The sequence below is a fragment of the Aotus nancymaae genome, unplaced genomic scaffold, assembly GCF_030222135.1.
Source record: "Aotus nancymaae isolate 86718 unplaced genomic scaffold, 86718_ANA_hifiasm-v0.15.2.pri h1tg000030l, whole genome shotgun sequence".
NCBI classification, from domain to species: domain Eukaryota; kingdom Metazoa; phylum Chordata; class Mammalia; order Primates; family Aotidae; genus Aotus; species Aotus nancymaae.
Window position 1 is genome coordinate 35,151,232 of NW_026988443.1, and position 27,689 is coordinate 35,178,920.

Below are 27,689 nucleotides of genomic sequence, written 5' to 3' on the forward strand. Positions count from 1 at the left end.
GAGAAATGAGGGGCTGCACATAACTAGCACAGGCAGCTAACCTGAAAGACCCGATGCCATGAAGGACTCAGGTAAGGAGCAATGTGACTACGCAGGAAATCTCAGGCTTGGGAGCATGAACTACACGGTCATTACCTCCTGTTACCTATTCTTACCTGTACAGACTTTGGAAAAAGGAGGAATTCCATAACCTAATACAACATACGCAGGCTGTGTTACAGTATGAAGGTGCAAACCAAAAGAATTAGCACAGGATGAGGTCAACCCGGCATTTAGGACCCGCTATGGTCTGAATGTTTATGTTCCCCCAAAATTCTTATGAAGAAACGTAACCCACAATGCAATCATAGCATTAACGGGGAGCGGGGAGCCTTTAGGAGGTAAGTAAGTCATAAGAGCTCAGTCCTTGTGGATGGAATTAGTGCCCTTATAAAAGAGGCTGATGAGTGCTGCCTTGCCTCTTCTATCACATGAGGACACAGAAGGCATCAGCTAACAGGAAGAGGCCCTCACCAGATGTGGCATCTGCTGGTGCCTTCGTCATGGACTTCTAGCCCCCAGAATTGTGAGAAATTGGTTTTCTATTTTTCATAAATTACCCATTCTAAGCTGTTTTGTTACAGCAGCCTGAACAGGCTAAGACACGACCTAATAAAGGCCAATCATCCAACCTACAGACGGCAGAAGGGCAGGAGGCTCCAGCACAGGCGCTGGCATGGTCAACTCCAAGTCCACGCTGTGCCTGAGCACACAGCACAGACCCCAACCTAGCCCCCACCTTTCTGGGGTACACTGCCGGGGGCATGACGGGGCTGCAAGCAAGGGCTCTGTACCGTGCTGTGGGAGGCACTGGCCTGCTGAGGACATGCATCTCAGATCCTGGGGGTGAGGACTTGAGCTGCCCTCAGAGAAGTGCGTCTAGAGGGGTTACCATGGCCTTGGGTGTCTTGAAGTACAGTCTGGAACTTTGGACCCATTCCAGACTTTGGCTGGAGCATCACAGGCTTAGCTTCCCCACATGCATGAGGGTCCGTAACCAATGTGGGGCTATGACTGAGTCTACAAGGCCCTAGGTGAGAGGGACAAAGGGGGAATTGCTGGCCACCTACAAGGTGGGGATGGAGGTGGGGGTCTTATGTATGTCCCTAAGCTGCAGGCAGAGCTCCCTGTTGACCACGGCTAGAGCCAAACCCAAGAGAAAGAAAAGCTACAAACCGAGCCCATTCTCCGCCAGCGTGGTGTGGTTCACGTCACATTCGCCCACATCTTGCTCTCCAACGTGATCATTCAAATCCAAGCCGGGCTGATGGGACCCATTTCCAAAGTGCCCCTCATCCTTCTCAGAGCCGGCATCCCCATTTTCCATCCCGTTCTGAGCCTTTTTCAGGGGCATTATTTGCAAACCACTGGGGGTAGTCCTGTAAGACACCGTCTTGGCGGCCCTGTCACCTCCTGCAGGAGGTTTGCCCGAATACCCTTTTTTTGGCTTGGCCAGGGGAGGGTTAATTCGCTTCCGTTTATGGGAGGTCCCCTTGGTCTTTCCAGGATCCGAAGGTCTGTGGGAGAGTTTCTCAACTGAGGGGCCTCGACTGTCACGCAGAAGCTTGGAGGTGCTGGACTGCTTCCCTGACTTGATCCGCTTGTCCTTGGACACGTGCAGCCCATTGAACTCATCAATAAACTCCTCACAGTGCAAGAGGTGGTGCTCCGGCTCCCATGTGTCCTCTGTGCTCCCGTAGCCTTTCCATCGGATAAGATACTCCCATTTCCCTTTCTTGTTCTTCCTCTTGTCTACAATCCTTTCGACCTGCAATACAAGATGAGAGGGTCAGAAAACAGAGAAACAGAGAGAGGAAGGAAGGAAGAAAGTCAGTTCCAGGCAACAAGAACAGCATAAAGCCTTTGGAATAGAGGCATGTATCCTAGCCATGGGGTGAGCCGTGAGCCATTCAATGCCAGAAGCCAACACTTGCAGGAGGGTTCAAGAAGGCTGGTTTATTTTATGACATCACTGTATGGAACCCAAGGCACATGCAGTCCTTTCCCATGATGCCTCTAGATGCCATGCCCAGCTGGTGGTAGCCACATGTCTAACCAAGCTTACTAGTTTTCTTTTGAGACGGAGTTTCGTTCTTTCACTCAGGCAGTGGTGCGATCTTGGCTCACTGCAACCTCTGCCTTCTGGTTTCAAACAATTCTTCCGCCTCAGCCGCCTGAGTAGCTGGGATTACAGACGCCTGCAACCACACCTGGCTGATTTTTATATATATATATTTTTTTGAGATGGAGTTCCGCTCTTGCTACCCAGGCTGGAGTGCAATGGCGCGATCTGAGCTCACTGCAACCTCTGCCTCCTGGGTTCAAGCAATTCTCCTGCCTCAGCCTCCCGAGTAGCTGTACAGGTGCACGCCACCATGCCCAGCTAATTTTTGTTTTTTTTTTTTTTAGTAGAGACGGGGTTTCACCATGTTGACCAGGATGGTCTCGATCTCTTGACCTCGTGATCCACCTGCCTCAGCCTCCCAAAGTGCTGGGATTATAGGCGTGAGCCACCGCGCCCGGCCCAAGATTTTTGTATTTTTAGTAAGAGACGAGGTTTCACCATATTGGCTAGACTGGTCTCAAACTCCTGACCTCACAATCCACCTGCCTGGGCCTCCCAAAGTGCTGGGATTACAGGCATGAGCCACTGCGTCTGACCCATCCAGGCTTACTCTTATTTGAAATTGCATTGCAAGCTTTCATACGAGATCTTTATTCTTTTCATCGCACCAAAATAGATGCAGGCTATTAAAGACCAATTTCGTGAGTGTTCACCATCCTTATTTATAATAAGTAACATTTATTGAGCAATTATATGGGAGGTACTATGCCAATGTATCTTTACTTATAATAATACCAGTAATCAGTAACATTCATTGGGTGCTTATGAGGCAGACACTGTACTAAACGCTGGGCACAGACTCTCCCATCTCATTTTCTCCTGGACAACAACCCAATGCGGTACGTATTTTTTCTATCCCCAATTTACAGTCAGAGAACTAGGGCTCAGGGAGACCAAGTAACTTAACCAAGTTCAATGGTAAGGGCAGAACTAGGGAACCATTCTCACCTCAGACCTAACCTCTCCTCACTAGGTCATACTAACTCTCTTAACTGCAAAAATCTTCCACGGTGACCAAAAAGGACTTGAATTGAAAATGTCCAGTTCTACCCGCACAGCTCCCCCAGCTGCAACACAGAGGCACAGCTAGGAGGCAAAGAGATAGGTAACATTTGTTGAGTATCTACTATGCACCTCACATGCTGCCATGGGTGTACACCACTATTATTTTTCTATTTAAGAGATAAAGATACTGAATATAAGGCAACTCGCCTACCATGCACAGTGAGGAGGTGATCATCATGGGATCTGAACCTTTACGTGTCAGCCTCTAAAGCCATGAGCGACTGTCTACAGGTCTTCAAAGGTAAGAAAACCTCCCCTGTCTTTATGTGATCCCATGGAAAGATACACTTGAAAAGTACCAGTCCTGATGCTAATAACTGGTGATTTTAAGTGAAGGACATGTGAGGGTTCACTTAGGATTCTTTCAACTTTGCTGTAGATTTGAAATTTTTTCAGTTAAAAGAAGGTGGGAAATTCTCAATGTTATACCCCCCAAAATGCTAAATTTCAATGAAAAAGCAAGCAGTTATATTCAAGTTTATTCTACTTCAATGTTAATATAATATGCTTTTCTAGAATGGAATTTTGATTCAATAAAATTAAGTCAAGTGAGGAGGAATATGCCTCTGAAACTTACGAAAAGAAAAAACGTGAGCAAAGGTGACTACAGTCATTGTTGATACTTGTTGAAGACGGGTAATGAATATAGGGTAATTTATATGGCTGTTTATATTTACGTGTTTGAATTTTAGTATGTTTAGAATTTTAATCCTAAGAAGTAAAAAAATTTTGAAAAGTGGGATCCTCTCATCAATGGCTTTTGTACAACAGAGGTTACGCGAAATAATTAAATCACTTTCTTTGCTTTGCACTTAATAAATATGCAAATAACTAGACCATACTGCCTCTTTATAATACTGCCTCTTCATGATTTAAATTGTTCCCTTAATCTATTTATCTCCATTCAAATTGGCCTAAAGTCTATCACATTTTTTTCTTTATTAAATGCCCTGTGAACCCCTCTTTTAGATTTATTAGATAATTTTTTAGACATAATACACAAACTCTGTAACATTTTTAAAAAGTAAAATCATTCCTAACTAATCCAATATCCAACTTTTGGGTCAACGAATGGGGTTACTGAGTATCCGTTTATAATAATGTTTCAGAATGCAAGGATTTCTGGAAGAGCCTGCAGCTTTGCTCATTTTGAGAACATTGTAGGGAGAAACTCTCTACAGGTTACTGAGGGAGGAAACAGAGTAAGCAACCAGGCACTACCTGAAACAGCAGCATTTGTGAGGACACCAACTTAGGAATGGCAGCAGCACCCAGGTATTTCCTGGGAGCTAAGTGATGTGACGTATTCTCATGGAGGCCTCCAGTTCTAGAAAACATATGCTCACCTCCAGGGATGTAGAAATTTCTTCCCCAGGATGAACTGGAGGACCATGTTAGACAAATAGCCAACACAACGGATGAGTGTATGGGTAGAGAGATGGATGGATTGATGGATGGGTGGATGGGTGGGTAGATGGATGGATGGATGGATGAAGAGATGGATAAATGGATGGATGGATGGTAGGATGTATGGGTGACTAGACGGATAAATGGATGGATGGATGGATGGATGGATGAATAGATGGACAGAAGGACAAATGTGGGATAGATGAAAAGGTGGGGACAGAGGTGGGTTCATAAATGGATGGAAGGATGGATGAATAGATAGCACTTATCAAAATGGCATTAGTAAAATATTTAAGAACAGGGCTTTGGAACAAAACTATCTGTTTTAAATCCCCTGCTATGCTTCTTATCATGTGTTCTTGAGCAAGTTACTGAACCTCTTTGGGCCTCAGATGACTCACAGAGCAAGGCTTAAGTAACAGCACCTATCTCTTGGGGTTGCTGAGGGAAATATATAACTATGTAGGCTTGCGTTCCACAGTAATCTTGCATAGCCTCCTGTGACCACAAACCTTGTTGGTATCTAAAGACAGAATGTTCCTTCACCTTTCAGAATATTACCCCTTAAAACAGTCAACTCCTCCCTGGGAACAAGAGAGAGTAGACCTACTTAGCTAAGTGCTTTCATGTATGGAAGGTAGCTATGCATGGTTGTGCTGCTTGAAAAGCTGAGGGTTAGCAAGGATGCAGGGTCAAGATGGCTATTTAGGGCCACACTGGAGGTGGAGCTTAGTTTTGTTCCCTCCAAATTACTGGAGGTTTCAATCACAGAGTCATAGGTAGCTTTATGGGAAACATCAAGGCTAGTTCTTCTACTTCTGGTCCCATCCACAAAGCCACTGGATGGCTTGTCAACAATTTCTACTTAACCCAATATCAGTGATGAGCAGTATTAAAAGGACCATCTCTAATGGCCTGGTGTGTGGAGGAAGACATTTGTCACTTTCTATCCATATGACCTTGGGCATGTCACCCAATCTCTCTGGTCTAAAACAGGTAAAAATAAAGGAAATCTGAAGGGATTAAGATACAGGAGAAGTATCGCTACAAGATGAATGGATGGCTCTGACACATAGGAAACTTCAGTTCACACAACTGCTTTTATATACATTTTTTCACCCCAAATTTAAAGAGGCAAAAAAAAAAAAAAGAACGGTTTTTGCAGGTTCAGAAAACACTGCTTTTCCTGAAACACTGGAATAACCACAAAAAACTCTGGGGAAAGCTGCCTCGCAAGTCCCCAGCATACTTTGATCTCTGGCCTCTCTCAGGACCTAATCTTCTTTACATCTCTGTGTAGGTTCCTGTCCCTCTTTTCCTGTTCTCAGAAGCGCCTCAGATAGAACCTGAATTCTAATTTGTTTTGTTGATAACAAAAGCCCAAGTCATTTAGGACTCGATCTTGCATATGATCGCAATATTCTCTCTGGGAAATCCTTTCTTCTTAAGCTCCCCCAAACCTCCTCCACTATCTCTTAACTCCTCGCACCAAACAAACAAACAAACAAAGAGCTGGTCCCCCTGGTCCTGGCGGCTCTGATTCCTGATGCACAGCCCCCACTCTACTTGTACAGGCCACATGCTTTACCTGAAGCTCAATCCTTCCAACTGGGAACAGTCATTCATTCTCTTCCCTTGTATTTGCACATATGAATGAATGCATGAATGCTATTAGAAAATCCTGTGTGCACACCCCCACCAGCTTCTTTTCTCAAAAATAAGCAATCTGAGATGCTGAACTATTCCTCAGAGTTCAATCACTGATTAACATTACTCTCTGTGATTCCCTGCTAATGTGAGACTCTGTTCTGTTGCAGGTGGTGGGGGCAGGGAAATGCTGATGCAATAATTATGAGTGCTAGGATGCCACCTGGATGGCGGTCTCAGTATGATGAATAATAATGACAATCACCTTCACTGGTACATGCATAGTTCCAGTAACACTGTACATCACTTTAAGGTGTTAGATTTCATCTTATGTCCAGCCTTCAGCTGGACATCATTTTCCTCATTTGACAGGGGAGGAAACTGAGGCTCAGAGAAGCTGGGTCACTTTTCCTTGATCACACAGTGAGTAGGTGGTTAACCAAGATTGAATCCTAGTTCATCCGACTCCAACAGCCTAAGATCCTAGCCACATCTTGCCAGTGAGAAGCTATTAGAACAGGGCAGGGCCAAGCAAAACATCAACCATATGAACCAGCAACAAGAGAAATGGACACTGAGGAAGAAAACAGCTTCATGGAGGTCAGGCATTCAGTAAATCTTCAACCATCACTGATAAGTCAGGCACCAGTGTGCAATAAGAACCTCACAGACCGCCATCACGGCTCACAGGCTAATGGGGGATACAGTCCTTAAAAAAAGGAGCACAACGTAATATGTAGTGACAAATTACAAAAAGTACTTTGGGCCAGGCGTGGTGGCTCACGCCTATAATCCCAGCACTCTGGGAGACCAAGGTGGGCAAATTACCTGAGGTCTGGAGTTCGACACCAGCCTAGACAACATGGTGAAACCCCATCTTTACTAGTAATACAAAAATTAGCTGGGCATGGTGGCGCATACCTGTAATCCCAGCTACTCCAGAGGTTACAGTGAGCTGAGATTGTGCAATACAGCCTAGGAGACAGAGTGAGACTCTGTTTCAAAAAAAAAAAAAAAAAAAAAGCCATCCAGGAGGCATCCTAGCACTGGTAATAACTGCATCGGCATTCCCCTGCCCCCCACCTGCAACAGAACAGAGTCTTACACTAGCTGGGATCACAGAATTCTGATGGCAAAGAGGATGGTGCTGTGAGAAACAATGGCAGCGGGGACGGAGCTATTTCAAACAGAACAGTCACCAACATTCCTCCAAGAAAGAACAATTGAAACTGAGAGCAAATTCAGCCCGTGAGATGAGAAGGACTGGAGCAGTGAGGGGCCTTCCAGGCAAGGGAGACCACCAACTCCTCCTCAGCCTTTCCACTGGCAGGCTGATAAAATACCACCACCACCACCTAACATTTATTCAGCATTACTAAGGGCCAGCCACTGCTGTACTTGATCCCTACACATTAACTCTCCAAAATAACCCAGCAAGGTAGGTAATTTTATTTTCTTATTTTTTCTTTATATTGAGGATAAAACTAAGGCACCCAAAAGTTATGGACTTAGGTAAGCACAGCAGAGCTAAGAATTGGTCTAATGCATCTTGGCTCCAAAGCCCATGCCCCTGGCAACCAACTTACACACAAACCTCTCATTGTGCAGTGGGCCCAGCCCAAGGCCAGCAGCATATCTGCAGCTTCAGGCTCTTTCCCTCAACTCCTGCCAATTTCCTTGAAGTCCTGCAGCAACTTTCCATCACTTCGGATTAGCCTGCTGCATTTGCCTCACCTAGAGCCGCTACCACGCCTTCCACGGGGCCTCCTCTCCCTCTGCTTCAATTCTTCATTGGTCCAAATGGAAACAGACTCATCACCCGTCCTATTCCCCACCCCTGATTCCCACCTAACCACACAATCTATAAGATTACAATCGCTCTGGAACCCAGAATTACAATAAAAGATTTTACAGACTGCTAAAGGGGTATCTTCCCAACAGATAGCACTGGATTGAGAAATTTTGGGTTTACTAGTGTATTTTTTGGTCTCTGGGAGCAAAAAGCAAGGCCAAAAAAAGAACAGAGAAAGAAGACATCCACACCTCCAGCCTCTCCCCATCCATACACCAGAGCAGCCATTCCCAGCCAGAAACAGCTCATTCCCTGACTCTGCACCTCACCCCACATCCCTGAAGACCTTTCTTTCTACATCTTTTCAACATCCTGAGACAACTCCCTTGGGGATGGAAGGGCACAGGCACCCCACGGTTACAACTCGGAGTATGAAGTCCTCGGGAAGGATAAAGAGGACAAGTTCTACGAACAACTTGGCATGGGCTGTTTAAAGTCCAGAAGACTGAGATTGCTTCAGATAATCTAGTCAGAGAAGAAGGCAGTAGAACAGGAGGATTTTCCCCTCTGGCACAGCAAAACTACACAAGGGAAATGGCTGTCAGACCAAGAAGTTTGGCACAGACCCATGTAAACCAAGCTAGATTTTGGGCAAGGGTCTGACTGGGGGACTCTGTGGCATCCATGTGGTGAGAGAGACCAATAGGAATTTCTACACCCACTCTGCTGGAAAACCCTATGCCTAGAGAGACCTCACACAAACAAAATTAGTAATAGTAGCATCATCACACAACATTGTCATCAAAATGTTTACAACATAAGAACATGATCATAACTAAAACGTTCTCAGTAAAATTATACCAGTGTATAATTTTTATATTTTTTTTTTTTTTGAGACGGAGTTTCGCTCTTGTTACCCGGGCTGGAGTGCAATGGCGCGATCTCGGCTCACCGCAACCTCCGCCTCCTGGGTTCAGGCAATTCTCCTGCCTCAGCCTCCTGAGTAGCTGGGATTACAGGCACGCGCCACCGTGCCCAGCTAATTTTTTTGTATTAATAGAGACGGGGTTTCACATTGTTGACCAGGATGGTCTCGATCTCTCGACCTCGTGATCCACCCGCCTCGGCCTCCCAAAGTGCTGGGATTACAGGCTTGAGCCACCGCGCCCGGCCTAATTTTTATATTTTTAAATATAAAATATATTTTTATATTTTTAAATTGTATTTGTGGTGTGTCTTCCAATACTACAGAAAATATGACCTATGTTTTAAAAGGAGAAAAAAAGATACATGATGAAATGAAACCAACAGGTTGAGAAGGAAGCTGAAATGAAAAAAAGGTTCATTTACATAAGAAAGGATGCAAAGGAATCAAAGAGAAAATGCAAGCAAGGGAATAAAATTCCCTTGGAACCAGGAAAGGACAGAATCAACATGCGGGAAATCACACCAGCGATGTAGACAACATACTCGAAAAGCTGTCCAAGAGAGTAGTAGAAAGGACACAGAAATTTTAAAGAAAGCACTAAGGAAAATGAGAATACATACCTAGGAGAGTTAATAGTGAGCCAACCAATCTCAGTCCAACAAAGAGAAAAATAAAATCAAAACAGGACAGAAACGCTAATCAAGGCATAATAGAATAAATCTATGTTCTAAACCTGCAGGTCAAAAGAAGATTTCAGTGATGGGGAAGGGAGGTCTGAAAATAGATCAACTTTATTTCTACCCTCACAAAGCTTCTCCATTTCAAAAAGTTAAACTATTTGCCTTATCCCCCAGATCTCCCTCATCCAAAAATCAGGCCAACTTCAGAACATTAAATTCCAGAACACCCATTGAAGCAATAAATGTTGTGAACTCAATTCTATAACCCAAGTGGTCCTTCCGATGAGAAGGAGGGAGGAAGATATCTCATGTCTTAGGGGATACAATATGAATTACCTATTTAAAAAATGACTCAAACAGGTACTTCAGAGAACAATTTTAAGCCTAAATTAAAACTGGAGAACAATTTTAAGCCTAAATTAAAACTGGAGAAGGTGTAGTAAGAATACATAGAAGGTCCCTGCACAATAGCAAAGACTTGGAACCAACCCAAATGCCCATCAATGATAGACTGGATAAAGAAAATATGGCACATATACACCATGGAATACCAGGCAGCCATAAAAAAGGATGAGTTCATGTCCTTTGCAGGGACATGGATAAAGCTGGAAACCATCATTCTCAGCAAACTAACACAAGAACAGAAAACCAAACACCGCATGTTCTTACTCATTAGTGGGTGATGAACAATGAGAACACAAGGACACAGGGAGGGGAACATCATACAGTGGGGCCTGTCGGGGGGTGGGGGGCTAGGGGAGGGATAGCAGGGAGTAGGGGGATAGGGGAAGGACAGCATTAGGAGAAATACCTAATATAGCTGACAGGGTGATGGATGTAGCAAACCACCATGGTACGTGTATACCTATATAACAAACCTGCACACTCTGCACATGTACCCCAGAACTTAAAGTATAATAATAATAAAAGAAAAAGAAAAAAATACATACTAGGATTAATGCTACAAAATGATGCTAAATAGATATCTAGAGTTAAGACTTAAGTAATTGCTGTAATTATGACAAATTGAAAGCAAATATTAAACGATTCTCAAAAGATTACTTGCATATATAATATGAAAATAGAAAGCAAAACTATAATAATGTGATTTTTAAATACCAACTTAAGATAATGAGTACAGGAAATGCTCAAACATGAAGAGGAGTGAAAACTTAACTGTATGATGTTTACCTTTATCACTAGAGTAACACGTTTGTACTTACTGATAAAACGATTACTTTCAAGAAAGAACATATGCCCATAAAATGATGTTATCAATGATTACAGCACTTTAACTCATCATAGACAAAAATGGGAGAAATGTAAGTATTTTAACAGAATCAATAAACCGTATCATATCTATGCAGAGAAGTACTGCTCAGTAACAAAAAGGAATGGACTACTGATACACACAACAATTTGGAATAAACTCACAAGCATTATGCTGAATGAAGGGGACAGACTCAGAAGACTCCATGCCAGGCAAACTCATCAATAGTGATCCAAGTCAGATCAGTGGCTGCTGGGTGTGGGGGTGGCGGGTGGGGCTGGTGGGGAGAGTGACTGCAAAGGCCATAAGGAAACTCTCTGCGGGAATGGAAATGTTCTGCAACTGGATTTGCGTGGTGATGTATACATCTGCCAAAGGTCACTTTTACACTGAAAATGTGTGTTATTATATATAAATTATGCCTCAAAGTTGTTTGGAAGACATGCACAAAACATAAAGAAATAAAAAGAGGAAATATAAATCTCAAATCAAATGAGAAGATGGAAATAAGGTCTATATTGCAAAAGCAAGTTTAAAAATGAAATTGTATTAACGCATAAAAGCCAAAAAGCATTAAATAAGAAAGGAGAAATGAGACCAAATAAATTACTTACAAAAAAAAGAAAGTCCTGTATATGAATACTTACAGTGGTTTTATTCATCATTTCAAAACCTAGCAACAACCATGATATTCTTCATGGGAACAGATAAACAAACTGAAGTTGATTCATGATATTCTTCAAGGAAACAGATAAACAAATTGAAGTTGATTCATGTAACAGAATACCGCTCAGAAATTAAAAGGAACAAAGTATTATTTGGCACAGCAACATAAATGAATCCTAAATTCAGGTGCCAGGGACCATAAGAGGAGGGGATTATTACAAATCAGCTACACAAGGCAATCTTTAGGTGATGAAACTGTTCTGCGTGGTCCTGAGGGTGTGGATTCATGACTGTACATTTGTCAAAAACCACAGAGCTGTAGACCACAAAAAAATGACCTTTTCTGTATGCACCTTTTTTTTTAAACTCAACCAAGGTGTCAGTAGCTCCCAAGATGAAATGCAGCCAGTGACAAATGAATCTCACCGTATTACAGATGTATGATACAACCTAAATAGAAAAGATGGAGAAAAGGAGCTGACTCAAGTAACTTCAGAAAACCATGTTTTAACTGGACCAAATAAAGACAAAGTATACAAATACTGCAGTTCAGCAGTCCCCAACCTTATGGGCACCAAGAACCAGTTTCACGGAAGACAATTTTTCCACAATGGGCAGAATGGTTCTAGGATGAAACTGTTCCACCTCAGATCATCAGGCATTAGTTAGATTCTCATAAGAACTGTGCAACCTAGATCCTTCGCATGTGCAGTTCACAACAGGTTTCCACTTCTATGAGAATCTAATGCCTGATCTGACAGGAGGCGGAGCTCAGGTGATAATGCTCCCTTGCCAGCCACTCACCTCCTGCTGTGTGGCCCGGTTCCTAACAGGTCACGGACTGGTACCAGTCCACAACCAAGGGACTGTGGACTTCTGCTCTAGTTGGTAAAAGTGTTTTTCACAGAGGTTCAAATAATTAAAAAATAAACTTACACATACACTAGGTTTGAGCAAATATGTAAATAATTTGTAGGTAATGAAAGCCAGGTTTCTCACTGGCTGATTAAAAAAAAAGTTATAAATAAGCTAACAGACAAGATTTGAATAAACCCTGGAATAATGAACTGGAGTCAGAGACATCAATATAAACTCATGTTCATTTTAATACATTTACACATACAGATAAACGTGGACATATTAATATAAATATATGTATACAGGGGTTAGTGTACACACATATTTCCTACATCTTTCCTCAGAGAAGACCAAGAAGCAGTCACACCTCAAGCATCAATGAGCACATCCAGCAACATAGAACATGGTTTCTAAATATCACTCTCCAAGGAAAGAAACTAGGTCTCTCTAGGGAAATGCCTAATTCTAGGGCTGGGACAGAAAACATACAAGATGACCCCAGAAGATCTTATAGTGCCAAAAGGTAAAAAAGTGCTACAAATAAATAAATAAACCCGCGATGATGAGGGTGTATAAAAAGAGCCAAATGAAAGAGCTCCCAATGGCCAAAACAAGAACAATCTGAGTAACAAAACAAAATTAAGCAACATGATCCTGATAAGAGTACCCCAAAGAATATATATCCCAAAGAATTATAACCCAAGGAATATATATCCAAGAGTCTGTCTGATACAAACAGGTGAATTAATCAGTAGTTAGTAAATTATGGCCTGTGGGCCAAATCTGGCCAGATGTTTGTTTTTGGAAGTAAAGCTTTACTGGGCACACCTATGCCCATACATCTACATAATATCTGTGGCTGCATTCACAATACACCCGTAAAAGTGAGTTGTTGTCACACAGCTCACTTTTGTGTAACTATTTGTAATATTGTAAATATTTGTTCAGCTCACAAATATTTACTCTGACACATTTCAAAAAAAAAGTTGTCAACACTTATCACTATAGAAAACAACAAAACCAAAGATAAATAATAAAAGAGGAAGAAAGAAACAAAGGCTATACAAAACAATCACAAAGCAAATGACAGGAGTAAGTCCTCACCTATCAATAATAATAGTGAATGTAAATGGATTAAATTCTCCAGTTAAAAGATATGGAATGGCTGAATGAAATAAAAACAATACCCAACTACTTGCTGCCTATAAGAAATTCACTTCACTTGTAAAGGCACACACAGATTGAAAGTGAATAGATGGAAAAAGATATACTACACAAACAGAAACCAAAAATGAGAAGGAATGTTTATATTTATACCAGATGAAATAGACCTTAAGTTTAAAAAGTGTAAAAAGAGCCAGGCACTATGGCTCACACCTGTAATCCCAGCACTTTGGGATGCCGAGGTGGGCAGATCACAAGGTCAGGGCTTTGAGACCAGCCTGGTCAACATAGTGAAACCCTGTCTCTACTAAAAATACAAAAAAAGTAGCCGGGCGTGGCGGTGAGTGCCTGTAATGCCAGCTACTAGGGAGGCTGAGGCAGGAGAATTGCTTCAACCCGGGAGGTGGAGGTTGCAGTGAGCCAAGATTGCGCCACTGCACTCCAGCTCAGGTGACAGTGTGAGACTCTGTCTAAACAACAATGATAAAAAAATGTAAAAAGCAATAAAGAAGGTCATTATATAACGATCATTGCTGAAAAAGGGATCATTTCAGCAAAAGGAGATTACAGTTGTACATATGTATGTACCCAACACAGAAACACCAAGATATTGAAAGCCAATATTATTAGATCTAAAAGGAGGAACAGACCTCAATACCATAATAGTTGAGATCTTCAACATATCACTCTCAGCATTGGACAGATCATGTAGACAGAAAATCAGCAAACACTGGAACCTGCACTAGAGATCCAATGAACCTACCAGACATTTATATAATGTTTCAATCAACAGCTGCAGAATGTACATTCTTCTCATTAGCACATGAAACATTCTCCAGGATGGACCATACATTATGCCACAAAAGACATCTCTACAAATTTTTTAAAAATTGAAATTATCTTTCCTGATCACAATTAAATAAAACTAGAAACCAATAACAAGAAAAACTCTGAAACTGTACAAATAAATCGAAATTCAGCAATAGGTTCCTTAACTACCAATGGGTCAATGAAGAAATTAAGATGAGAATTTAAAAATTTTATGAAACAAATTAAAACGGAAACACAACATATCTATAGGATATAGAAAAGCAGTACTAAGAAGTTAATAGCAATAAGCATCTATATCAAAAAAGTAGAAAGATTTCAAATGACCTAATGAGACATCTCAAGGAACTAGAAAAGAAGACACCAAACTCAAAATTAATAGAAAAAAAGAAATAAAGATGAAAGCAGAAATAGAGACTAAAAAATGTAAATGGTCAATAATATGGTTTCTTTTCTTTTTTCATAGTCCTTTTTTTTTTTTATTGTACTTTAGGTTGTGGGGTACACGTGTAGATAATGCAGGGTTGTTGCATAGGTATTTACACAGCAAGGTGGTTTGCTACCTCCATCCCCCATCACCTGTATCTGGCATTTCTCCTCGTGTTATCCCTCCCCAACCTCCCTATCCCCACTGTCCCTCCCCCAGCCCCCTGCAACAGACCCCAGTGTGTGATGCTCCCTTCCTGTGTCCATGTGTTCTCACTGTTCAACACACGCCTATGAGTGAGAACATGTGGTGTTTGATTTTCTATTCTTGTGTCAGTTTGCTGAGAATGATGGTTTCCAGATTCTTCCAATAATACGGTTTTTTAAAATATAAAATCAACAAGCCAGTAGTAGACTAAGTAAAAATAGAGAAGACACAAATAAATAAAATCAAAAACAAAAAAGAAGACATTATAACTGATATTACAGAAATAAAAAGGATCCTTGGAGACAATTACATACAACTATATGCCAACAAATTGGAAAGCCTAGACAAAATGAATACATTCCTGGACACATACAGCCTACCAAGTTTAAATAGGACATAGAAAATAGAAATAGAAAACCTGAACAGACCAATAACAAGTAACCAGATTGAAGAGTAACAAAAAAGCCTCCCAAGAAAGAAAAGCCCAGAACAGGATGGATTTACTGCTGAATTCTACCAAACTTTTAAAGAAGGACTCTAACACTAATTCTTCTCAAAGTCTTCCAAAAATATGAAGAGGAGGAGCCAGGCATGGTGGCATGCACTGAGAAACCCAGCTTCTCTGGAGGCTGAAGTGAGAGAATCACTTGAGGCCTTAAGTTCAAGGCTGCAGTGCCCTATGATCACATCTGTGAATAGCCACTATGCTCCAGCCTGAACCACGGAGTGATGGAGCATCACACACTCAGGTCCGTTGGGCAGGGATCTAGGGAAAGGACAGCAACAGGGAAGATGGGGAGGGATAACGTGGGGAGAAATGTCAGGTATAGGTGATGGGGGGATGGTGGCAGCAAACCACCTTGCCACGAATATACCTATGCAACAATCTTGCATGAGCTGCACGTGTATCCCGGAATCTGAAATACAATTTAAAAAATAAAAAATAAATAAGTTAATAAATAAATAAACTGAAGAGGAGGGAATTCTTCCAAACTCATTCTATGAGGCCAGTGTTATCTTGACACCAAAACCAAACAAGGACACAGCAAAGAAAAGAAAACTACAGGCCAATGTCCCTGATGAATGTAGCTGCAAAAAATCCTAGCAAACTAATTCAACCATACATCAAAAAGAAAATACACCATAATCAAGTGGGATTTATCCCAGTGATTTACATATGGCTCAACATACATAAGTAAATAAATGTAACACATCACATTAAGAATGAAAGACAAAAATCATAAAATCATCCCAATGGATACAGAACAAGCATTTAATAAAATTCAACATCTCCTCGTGATAAAAACTCTCAACAAATCAGGTATAGAAGGAATGTGCCTCAATATGATAAAGGCCATATCTGACAAACCCACAGCCAATGTCACATTGCATGAGGAAAAGATTTCTAAGAACTGGAACAAGACAAGGATGCACACTTTCACCATTCTTACTCAACGTATTACTGCAAAGTCCTAGCCAGGGAAATAAGACAAGAGAAAGAAATAAGGCGCATCCAAACTGGAAATGAGGAAGTCAAATGATCCTCATATGCAGAATACATGGTCTTATATATAGAAAAATCTAAAGATTCCACCAAAAAATTCCTAGAATTGATGAATTCAGTAAAGTTGCAGGCTACAAAATGAACAAAAGAGTCACATTTCTATACAACAGTAACAAACCAGCTGAAAAAGAAATCAAGAAAGAAATCCCATTTACAATAGCTACAAAAAAAATAAAATACCTAGGAATAAATTTAACCAATGAGATAAAAGATCTCTACAATGAAAACTATAAAACACTGGTGGAAAAAATTAAAGAAGTGATTTTAAAAAATGGAAGTACATCCCATGTTCATGAATTAGAAGAATTAATATTGTTAAAATGGTCATACTAGCCAAAGTGATCTGCAGAGTCAACGTAATCCCTATCAAAGTACCAATGACATTCTGCACAGAAATAGAAAAAAATCTCCTAAAATTCATATGGAACCACAAAAGATTCCAAATAGTCAAAGTCATCCTGAGCAAAAGAACCAATGCTGGAGGCATCACACCGCCTGAATTCAAGATACACTACCAATCTATAGTAACCAAAACAGCATAGTAGTGGCATAAAAAAAGACATATAGACCTATGGAACAGAATAGAGAACGCAGAAATAAATCTACATGTTTACAGCCTACTGTTTTCCAACAAAGGCCCCAAAAACATGCACTGAGTGAAGCACAGCCTCTTTAATAGTGCCAGGAAATCTGGATATCCACATGCAAAACAATGAAACTAAACCACTGTATCTCACCCTATACAAAAATCAACTCAAAGTGGATTAAAGACTTAAATGCATGACCCAACACTATGTAACTAAAAGAAAAAAAAAATAGGAAAAATGCTTTAGGACATTCATCTAGGTAAAGATTTCACAGATAAGCCCTCAAAAGCACAGGCAACAAAAGCAAAAACAGACCAATGAGACTATGTCAAACTAAAAAGCTTCTGTAGATACAGCAAAGAAAATAATGAACAGAATAAACAAATAACCTACAGAATGGGACAAAATATTTGCAAACTATTCATCTGACAAGGGATTAATATCCAGGACATACAAGGAACTCTACCAACACAAGAGCAAAAAAGCCAAATAGCTCAATTAAAAAATGGGCAAATAATTTGAAAAGACATTTCTCAAAAGAAAATATACCAATGGCCAATCAGCATATATGATATGCTTATACGATATGGTTTGGATCTGTGTCCCTGCTTAAATCTCATGCTGAATTATAATCCCCAGTGTTAGAGGTGGGGCCTGGTGGGAGGTGATTGGATCATCGGGGCACAGTTCTCATGAATAAACCACCATCCTCCCTTGGTACTGTATAGTGAGTTCTCACAAGATCTGGCTGTTTACAAGTGTGTACCATCTCTCCTCCTCTCTCTTACTTCTGCTCCTGCCATGTAAGATGTGTCTGCTTCCCCTTCACCTTCTGCCATGACTGTATGTTTCCTGAGGCCTCTCCACAAGCAGAAGCCACTCTGCTTCCTGTACAGCCAGCAGAACCATGAACCAACTAAACCCCTTTTCTTTCTAAGTTATGCAGTCTCCGGTATTTCTTTATAGCATTGTGAGAGTGAACTAAAACAATATGAAAAAATGCCAGCATCACTACTTATCAGCTAAATGCAAATCAAAACCACAATGAGATAATCTCTCACCCCAGTTAGAATGGCTATTATCAAGAAGACAAGAACTAACAAATGCTGGCAAGGATGTGGAGAAAACAGAACTTTATAAACTGTTGGTGGAAACGTAAATTAGTAAAGACATTATGGAAAACAGTAAGGAGGTTCATCAAAAAACTAAAAATTGAATATCATATGATTTGATAACCCACTGCCGGGTATATATCCAAAGTAAAGAAAATCAGTATGTCTACGATATACCTGTTCTCTCATGTTTACTGCAGCACTATTCATAATAGTCAAGATACGGAATCAACCTGTGTCCATCAACAAATGAATGGATAAAGAAAATATGGCAGACATATTTATATACAATGCAATATACTGTTTAGCCACAAAAAAGGAGCTCCTACCGTTTGTGGCAATGTGCATGAACCTGCTGGACACTGTGTTAAGTGAAGTAAGTCAGGCATAGAAACAGAAATACCACAAGTCCTCACTCATATGTGGAAGCTAAAAAAGTTGATCTCATAGAAGGAGAGAGTAGAAAAGTAGCTACCACAGGCTGTGAAGAATAGCACGGACATTGGATAGGGAGAGGTTAGTTAACAAATACAAAGGTACAGCTAAACAGAAGGAGTAAGTTCTATGTTCTACAGCACTGTAAGGTGACTATAGTTAACGAAAGTTTATTGTACATTTTCAAATAGCTAGAAAACAGGACTTTTACCATTCCCAACACAAAAAAATGATAAATGTTTGTAGGGATGGATATGCTAATTACCCTGATTTGATTGTTACACATTATCTATATGTATTGAAATATCATACTATACCCCATAAATATGTACAATTATTATGTGTCAATTAAAAACTTTTCTTAAAAAGTTGAAATTTATATGGAAAAGCAAAAGAACTAGAATAACCAAAACAATTTTGAAAAAGAACAAAGTTGGAGGCGTAAGAGCGCCTCTGCAAAATTTCAGATAAATTAGAAAGTTAAACAAAAACCTAAGCACATATCAAATATAAAAAATGTGTTTTAAGACTTACAGTGGAGAAGGTCACGGAAACAAAAATCTAATGGCCATAAAGAGTGACAAATTTCACTAAATTAAAATTAAAATTTTTCATTTCATAAAAGACACCAAAAATAAAATTAAATGACAAACAACACACTGAGAAAATAGTCACATTTGCAACAAAACAGAAACATCCAAAATATATAAGGAACTTCAAAGTCAATTAAGAAAAAGAAGTAAAAATGGGCAAAGAAGCAGAATAAGAAATAGAAATTCAAATACATAAAAATGGACATCACCATATTAAAAAGAGAGGCAAGCTCATTGCATATCAGGGAAATGAAAATTCAAACAGTGAGAAAGATCAGCAAAATTGTAAAAGGTTGCTCATATCCTATGTTGGCAAGGATGTGAGGATATGAATAGCTACAAATGTTCTTAGCATATGTAAATGGATATACCCCTTAGGCAAGGTAATTTAGCAGGTATCTATGCAAATTAAAATGTACAACCTTCTCTCCTCCTCCTCCCATACACAGTACACAGGGTCACATCATTGCCTCACCAGTAGGCACGAAACAGTAGAAATGTGTCACCTCTAAACAGAAAGGTTTAATTTCCAATTTTTTCTCTTCCCTACCAAAGCAACAGAGCCAGTCCATGAGTTCCAACATGGTGCAGCTAAGAAAGAGTTAAGCCTTCAGCTGCAGCCTGGGTCTCTAAGGGACCAGCTGGGCAGAACATCCCACCAAACACTGTCGGACAAGCAGCACAAGTGAGAAATAAACCCTTGCGGTGTTAAGCCACTCGGGAAAACTCTGCACAAACCCTTGAACCAGCCAAATATTTCTGAATATCCATACTGATGGTATAACCAATTCTAAAGGGAAAAAAGAAATAAAGAGGGAGTCTATCAAAGTAGAACAGTTAGATAGATTAAGACAGAGCTATAGGTCTTAATGTACAGTATAATCCCATTTATGGTACCATATGCATGTGCCAATATATAAAGTCTGGAATAATTCACTGTTACTTTTCTATGGCTATTGCCTAATTATTAACAATAGTTTGCTCTAAGGCAGGGGGTGGATGCAGGGGAAGAGGCCACAAAAAGTCTTTGATTTCTATTCAAATTCTTCCATACAGCTTTTTTTTAATGAACATTATTTAGATAGTATCTATACTATTTTTAAATCAATAAAAATATTTCTTAATACAGTTTCTATATTTTAAAATGACCAACTAGAGCATATCACGGAGAAAAAATGAGAGCACATTACAAAAAGCAACCAAAAAACACTGAATTGCAAATGTTAACTTCCACGAGAAATACCGGAAAACTACAAGAAGATAAACCACAAAATTCTACTGAGATATTTTAAAGGGCTTAAATGAATGGAGCTCTATGCACCGTGTTTGTGGATGAGAAGTCTTAATATATTAGAGCTTTGGTTTGCAACAAACTGATCGATAAATATAATGCAGTTACAATTCAAGTCCCAATGAGTCCATTTTCAGAACTTCACAAAATGGTTCTCGAGTACCTCTGGGGGAATTAAACAAATATAGCCAAGTGATTTTTGAAAAAGAAGAATAATGAGAAGGCACTTCCACAATTACATAATAAAATATAATACAAAGCCACTATCCTTGTGAGTGTAGCATTAGGACAGGAAAATAAATCAACTGAGCAAGAAAGTAAGCCTGAAAACACACCTTAGTACACTAGGAGATAAAATCTGAAACAAAGTAGCATCAAAATTCTGCCAAACAGCAGAATTATTGCATAAGTGGCACTGGGGCAATTATATAGGAATGTGGAGTGAGAAACCCCCATTTCACAGTGGAGGAATCAGAGTTTTGAAAATTATTTCCAAGAGTCAGAAAGCCTAAACACACACACACACACACATACACACACACCCTATAAAAACTTAAAAGGAGGTAGACAGCCGTCTCATTTTTTGTTGAAAGATATCCCATGTTCAAAATAATATTTTATTCAGAAAAAGCAGGTTCTGCACATTTATCCCATTTTTCAGAAGAAATAAAGAAAAAAAGTATATAAAATGGAAAAAGTTAAATGGCATGAAGTAAAATAGTAAAAAACAATCAAGAAATATATAAAGATCTCAGGAATATTATTAGGAAAACACACAGGGCTGGGCACAGGGCTCACGTCTATAATCCAACACTCTGGGAGACCAAGGCAAGAGAATTGCTTAAGGCCAGGAATTTGAGGCCAGCCTGGGCAGTGACACCCCATCTCTACAGAAAATTTAAAAATTAGCTGGGTGTGGTGGCTTATGCCCGTAGTCCCAGCTACTCAGGAGGCTGCTGGAGGATCGCTTGAGCCCAGGAAGGCGAGGCTGTGGTGGGCTACGATCGTACCACTGCATTCCAGCCTGGGTGACAGAGTAAGACCCTGTGGACAGGTAAGGCCACAATATTAGGAAGCTAGCATGGCCTACTGGAGGATGAGTAGACACAAAATGCCACAGCCAAAAGTCAGCACTGCACACCAGAAATGTGAGTGAGGCCATCTTGGACTTTCCATCCCAGCTGCACGAATGAGCCCAGATGAAATCAACAGAGCTCTCCCACAGAATCCTGAGAAATAACAAGCTGTCACTGTTTTAAGCCACTAAGTCCACAACTGATATACCTTGATATAAAAGTTTATTAGAAGATTAGCTCAATCATGTGGAATATATATGTACACACACCACCCTAGGCAAAAAGAAGGAAATGTTAACAAAAATATGAAACCCCATTTAATATAATGATCTCAACCACGTAGAATATGCATATACACACACACCTCGGCAAAAAGAGAGGCGGGGACGTTAAATATGTTATCTCCAGGGAGTAGGATTAGTGTTAATTATCTTCTTTATATTCTTATATTTACAAAGTTTCCTTTTATGAACAGATAAATATAAGTGAATAGCATTATATTTTAAAGACTGATTTACCTCCCCAGCTAGACTTTGGCCTCCTTGATTGCAGAGGCTCTGTCTTCCTTTCGACTGTGAACCCCACGGTTTGCCACGTGGTAGAGGTACAGTGAATGCTGGATGAATGAACACGTAAACTCAGGCTTATCCCCAGATTCAGGATTAGACTATAGCTGCCAACCTTCCTCAGTGGTCCCTGGACTTCTTCTAATGTGCACTAGACCAAACCTGGTGCCCATGAGTCTATGGACGACCCAGCTACTTTGCCCATCACCCTGCGATGGCTCAGGCCACAGGGCCTCCCTGTGGGGTACTCCAGTGACCATCTGGTTACCAGGCATCATATTCTGGCTTAAGGAGAGGGACAAGTGACCCACTCCTCCCAGAACCGCACCTGGTGGTCAGGGTCTACTCCATGGCTATTCCTGGGTACAGGCTCCTCTGAGTCCTGCCTGCTACCAAGACCTCTACTGCAGGGTCCTGCCCTCTTAGCGGCTGATTCCAGACCACACCTGACTTGCATGCCCTTGGATAACAAGCCTCACCTGTGGAGCCACCTTAGCATCAAACTTCGAATCCAGGGAAGCAGAGCAGCCCCCTCTCTTCTCTTGCCCAGCTGCACGGGGTGGGTGTGCCCATTACCACACCTCATACTCAATTCCAAAGTACACACAGGGCAACAACTGAGTTATAGAATAGCGGAACTGTGCATGTTGCTGGAAGACTGGAAGGTGAAGGTGACCAGCAAAAACTCCAATACCTGAGGTGAGCAAAATGTTTGTCCTAGGAGGTCAGTGAGGCGTATCAGATAGTGCTCTCTGAAAGCTCATTAACCAACTCCCTTCTTTCCCTTCTCACCCTTCCCTCTTCCAAGCCAGACACTGCTAATCAACACAACACACACTCCTCATCACCCCAGATCAACCCAAAATGCTCAGCACAGAATTGACACAGAAGTACTTGGCAAACTGATATTCTTCTTGTGCTTTTCGATAGAACACTCCAGGCAGCCACAGCACTCTCTCAGAACCAAGACCAAAGATGACACTTGATCATCCACTCAACAAATACTTAACAAGTGCTCATCACATGCTAGGCACTGCAGTAGACACCAGAGGTACAATGGTGGATAAAAACAAATGTGGCCCTCATGCCCATGAAGCACACGGTCATACATAATGTCACCAACCAACATTAATGGCAAACTGAGATAAGTGCTCTAAATAAAAGGAACAATGCTCGCCACTGGTGTGTACAAGGTAACCAACCTGGTCTTGGAAGTCAGGGAAGGTCCCTGGAGGAAGTGACACTCAGCATGGAAGGAAGAGCTGCCACGGACTGGAACAGGGCGTGCAAGAGGAACTCAGGGAGAAGGGAGTTCCAGTGAGAGGGAATGGAATGTGCAAACTGCTCTGAACCAAGGAGGAGTGTGGTCAGTAGTCAGCGTGAGGAACAGAGAAAGGCCACATGGCTGAAGCCAGGAGGGAGCAGGGCACGTTGAGAGATAAGACTAACAGGGAAGAAGAAAACACACCTTGCTGGGTCTCTATGGCAAGTTGAGAACCCTGATCTCATCCTAATCCTAAGAGCAAAATAAGTCACCCAGGAGTATGGGAGGTAGAGGAGTTGGCCAAGGTATGGGCTCCCCTGGTCCAGGCTTAACATGCTTACGGTCCAGCTAGGAGCTAGGACCTCACTAGGCAAGTCCCTTGTGGGCAGATGCTCTGTGTGAATCAACCCAACAGCTTACCAGTGCTTCGTCTACACTGACTTCAGGAAATGCTTCCTTGGCTCAGCCATCCCTCTGAGATGCAGAGTCAGGATCCGAATGCCCACCAGGACAGAAGGGAGCACCAAACACCCAGGACAAGAGGTGGCATCGGTTTCTCCTAGCAAGACGGCTGCTAACCTCTCCTTTAGGCCGGTTCTGCCTTTGCAGTCTTCCACAGGTAAGACCATGCCTGAGGGCCAGGTGGCTGGGAAAACAGGCAGGGAGATTCCTGTCTTCGCTCTTGCCAAAGGCCACTTCTGAAGAACTGTGGGCCGATCATAAGGTCCTAATGTCATCAAGACACAAACTTACTGACCCCAAGAACCCCTCCACTTGCCAAGGCCTCTGCAAGAAACCACTGCTTCCTTCTGGGGAGCCCATCTGCTTTCAGGAACGTTCTAGAAGCTTTAGGCCAGCTGTAGAAGACAAAGTGAGGGAACATATCCAGGTCCCCTGGCAGAATCTGTTCTTCCTATTCCAACAAAGAGCTTTTGCAGGCCTTTGTAATACTTTCCATATTTCTTTCCGTAGAACTGGCATTATTATTATCCAATGGTCAGTAAATGTTTTTGTGAAGGCCCGGACAGTAAATATATTAGGCTTTGAAGGCCATACAGTCTCTGTTGCAACTACTCAACTCTGCCCTTGTCATGTAAACACAGCCACAGACAATACACAAACAAATGTGGCTGTGTTCCAATAAAACTTTGTTTATAAAAACAAACAGGGGGCCAGATTTGGCCTGTGACCATAGTTTGCCAACTGCCACATTCTAATTTCTCCACTCCATGGTTTATCTCCTTTTTTCATCCATAAACATCACAAAATCTTCCTTCAAGTTATCCCATTTATTTACTAGGGGAGAAAAGCATATTGACCGTCTACCACATGCTGGACAAGGCAAGACACTAGAGGGGTGTGATCTGAACATCAAAGACGTGGTCCATGTTCCCACTGAACTTAGCATCCACTGTGGAAGACTCATGGAAAAGTGCTCATTTTTCTCTACTCTGCATCTTTCCCTCAAAATAACACCTAACCCCTAGCTGCCAAGTGAATACATGCCAACATCAAAACCTACTAAAAATTCTGCAAAACATTTTAAGAAAAAGAAATCAGTTACACCCATTAGCTGCCCCTTGGCTGCAGGCCAGTTACCTCTCAAGAACTTCAAAAGTTGTGAAAAATGAGTTGCTCTCCACCCTCACACAACGTGAGCCCAAAAACAGGAGGCCAATGCTGGACCCTCTGCTCAACACTGGTGGTGAAGGGCTCAAGCTCTGGAACAAGATAAACCAGTTCATGAAACTAGGCCTCTACCCTATAAAACCATGATCAAACTGTTTTTGCCTCTCTGAGCCCCACTTCTCCCATCTGAAGACTGGGAATGATGATCACATTTTTGCACGTTGCAGGTATCAAATAAGTTGATGTTTGGGAGGAATTCACGACTGACGCTGGCTTCTGGTGAACAATTATCACTGAGTTACCAGCCAAGCCGCTAGGGGCAGCCCCAGGAGAAACCATCCCCTCCTCCTGCACAAAAGTGATTAGCAAAGGTGCCAGAAATGCTCCACAAGTGTATAGGAAACACCAAGAAGGAGGAGGCTGAGTCCAGGGACCACCTGGAACATGGAAGACAAAGAGGTAGAAACAAAAGGAGAGGCAGGTTTGGGGCTGCTGGCTCCCAGTCTTCAAGGTAAGAGTGCACAGTGGAAAATCTTCATCACGGGAAGGCACAAGAGAGGCCAGTTTCATTCATGAGAACAGGGGTAGGTGTTGGAAAACCTGGCTCTTCAGTTACTTGGCCAAGAAACTCAGGTCGATCATACCTACAGACTTGTCTGCCTGCCCATAAAATATAAAGTCTTGAATGGATGCAGACATTTTCTACCCATGTTCTGGGAAGCCCTACAAATTGATGGAGGCATCACAGGAAGTTGCTTCAGAGCACAGGGGTGCAGTGAACACCCCACATCCAACTCCCTGCACCAAGAGCCTGCCCCCTATGATTGGGTATGGCCATTATGGTTATGCCTGGGATTGCATTTCATGGTAAAAAAAAAAGGAAAAGAAAAAAAAAAGAAAATTTTGGACAATAAAAATAAGTGTGAGCTGGGCAGAGTGGCTCATCTCAGTAATCTCAGCACTTTGGGAGGCCAAGAGGAGAGGACTGCTTGAGACTAGGAGTTCAAGCCCTGCCTGGGCAACACAGTGAGACTCCCCCATCTCTACAAAAAAAAAAATTAACTCAGCCTGGGGGTGGTGTGTGTCTGTCCTATACCAGGGAGGCTAACTCAAGAGGATCATTTGAGCCTTGGAGATCAAGGCTACGGTAAGCTATGATCATCGCACTGCACTCTAGCGTAGACAACAGAGTGAGATCTCATCTCAAAAAAAATAAAATAAAATAAAATAAATGTGAAAAACCTTGAACAAGACCATCCTTGTTAATATATCCTTCCAGAGGGTTTCTTCTGGTTCAATGACTGTAAATGCCCCAGTTGGGAACGCAGCATCAGATGGGTCAGAACACACAGCTTGTTCAGGATGGCGTCACCAAATTCCAATGCTTTGGTGGTGTCTTTCTAAGTGTTCAGATCCAATGCTTAAGTCATAATCCCTTCCTAGTTTTTAAAAGAATCCATGTCTGTTCCTAAAAGTGTGGCCAAGTCCAGCATCCAGAGAGGCAGCCTCATAAGCTAAGGGAACAGAGTTTATCTGAACCCTGGCTCAGGTCAAGTGTTGGAGCTTCAAGGGGCCTGTAACACAAGGGCACAGTGTTCCATCACTGTACACTAGGAAAATTCCAGTAAAAGACTGTTGATGCCTCTTAAACCCGAAGTTTTTTTGTTTTTGTTTTTGTTTTCTCTGCAGTAGGGTATTGGGTTACTGAGGCTAGATCACCTTAAGTTTATCCAGAAAGAATGGCAGGATGCTTCTTCTACTAGAAGGGCTCAGAGGATCAAACTCCTCAGGGGTTTATCCAGAAAGAAAGGCAGGATGCTTTTCCTACCAGAAGGGCTCAGAGGATCAGACTCCTCAAAGATGATGCCCTTTCACCCTTCATTCCCCACAGGTTGTGGAGGTTGTTAGGTCTATGGAAAAAACCCAGCACTGGAATGGAAGGATAGGAGGAAACTTACATTTACTTTACAGGAAGTGGAGAGGTCACGTCCATTATCTAGTGATATGGCTTGGCTGTGTCCCCACCCAAATCTCACCTTGAATTGCAGTAATCCCCACATGTCTAGGGCAGGGCCAGGTGGAGATAATTGAATCATGGTGGCAGGGTTTTCCCATACTCTTCCTGTGATAGTAAGTCTCAAGAGATCTGATGGTTTTATAAAGGTGAGCTCCCCTGCACATACTCTCCTGCCTGCCACCATGTAAGATGTCCCTTTGCTCCTCCTTGCCTTCCGCCGTAATTGTGAGGCCTCCCCAGCCATGTGGAACTGTGAGGCCATCAAACCGCTGTCTTTTATAAATTACCCAGTCTCCGGTATCTCTATTAGCAGCATAAGAATGAACTAATACATCTTGGTACAGCCACAGCCCTCCCTATAAGGAAGTAAATCCCATTCCATTTTGAGGATGAGGCTCAGAAAGGATTTCTGTCAAAGACAAACCTTAACCTGTCCCACCCAGCTGCAAAGG

The 27,689-nt window shown here is 41.7% G+C and overlaps 1 protein-coding gene across 1 annotated transcript in view; it reads right to left on the reverse strand.

The window, feature by feature from the left end:
- Window positions 1-27,689, reverse strand: part of CDYL2 (chromodomain Y like 2) — a 198,973-nt gene that overhangs the window by 78,968 nt on the left and 92,316 nt on the right. The window contains exon 2 of the mRNA XM_021671053.2: window positions 1,216-1,807. Within this exon, the coding sequence (XP_021526728.1) occupies window positions 1,216-1,807 (592 nt within the window). The remainder of the gene's footprint in view (window positions 1-1,215; window positions 1,808-27,689) is intronic.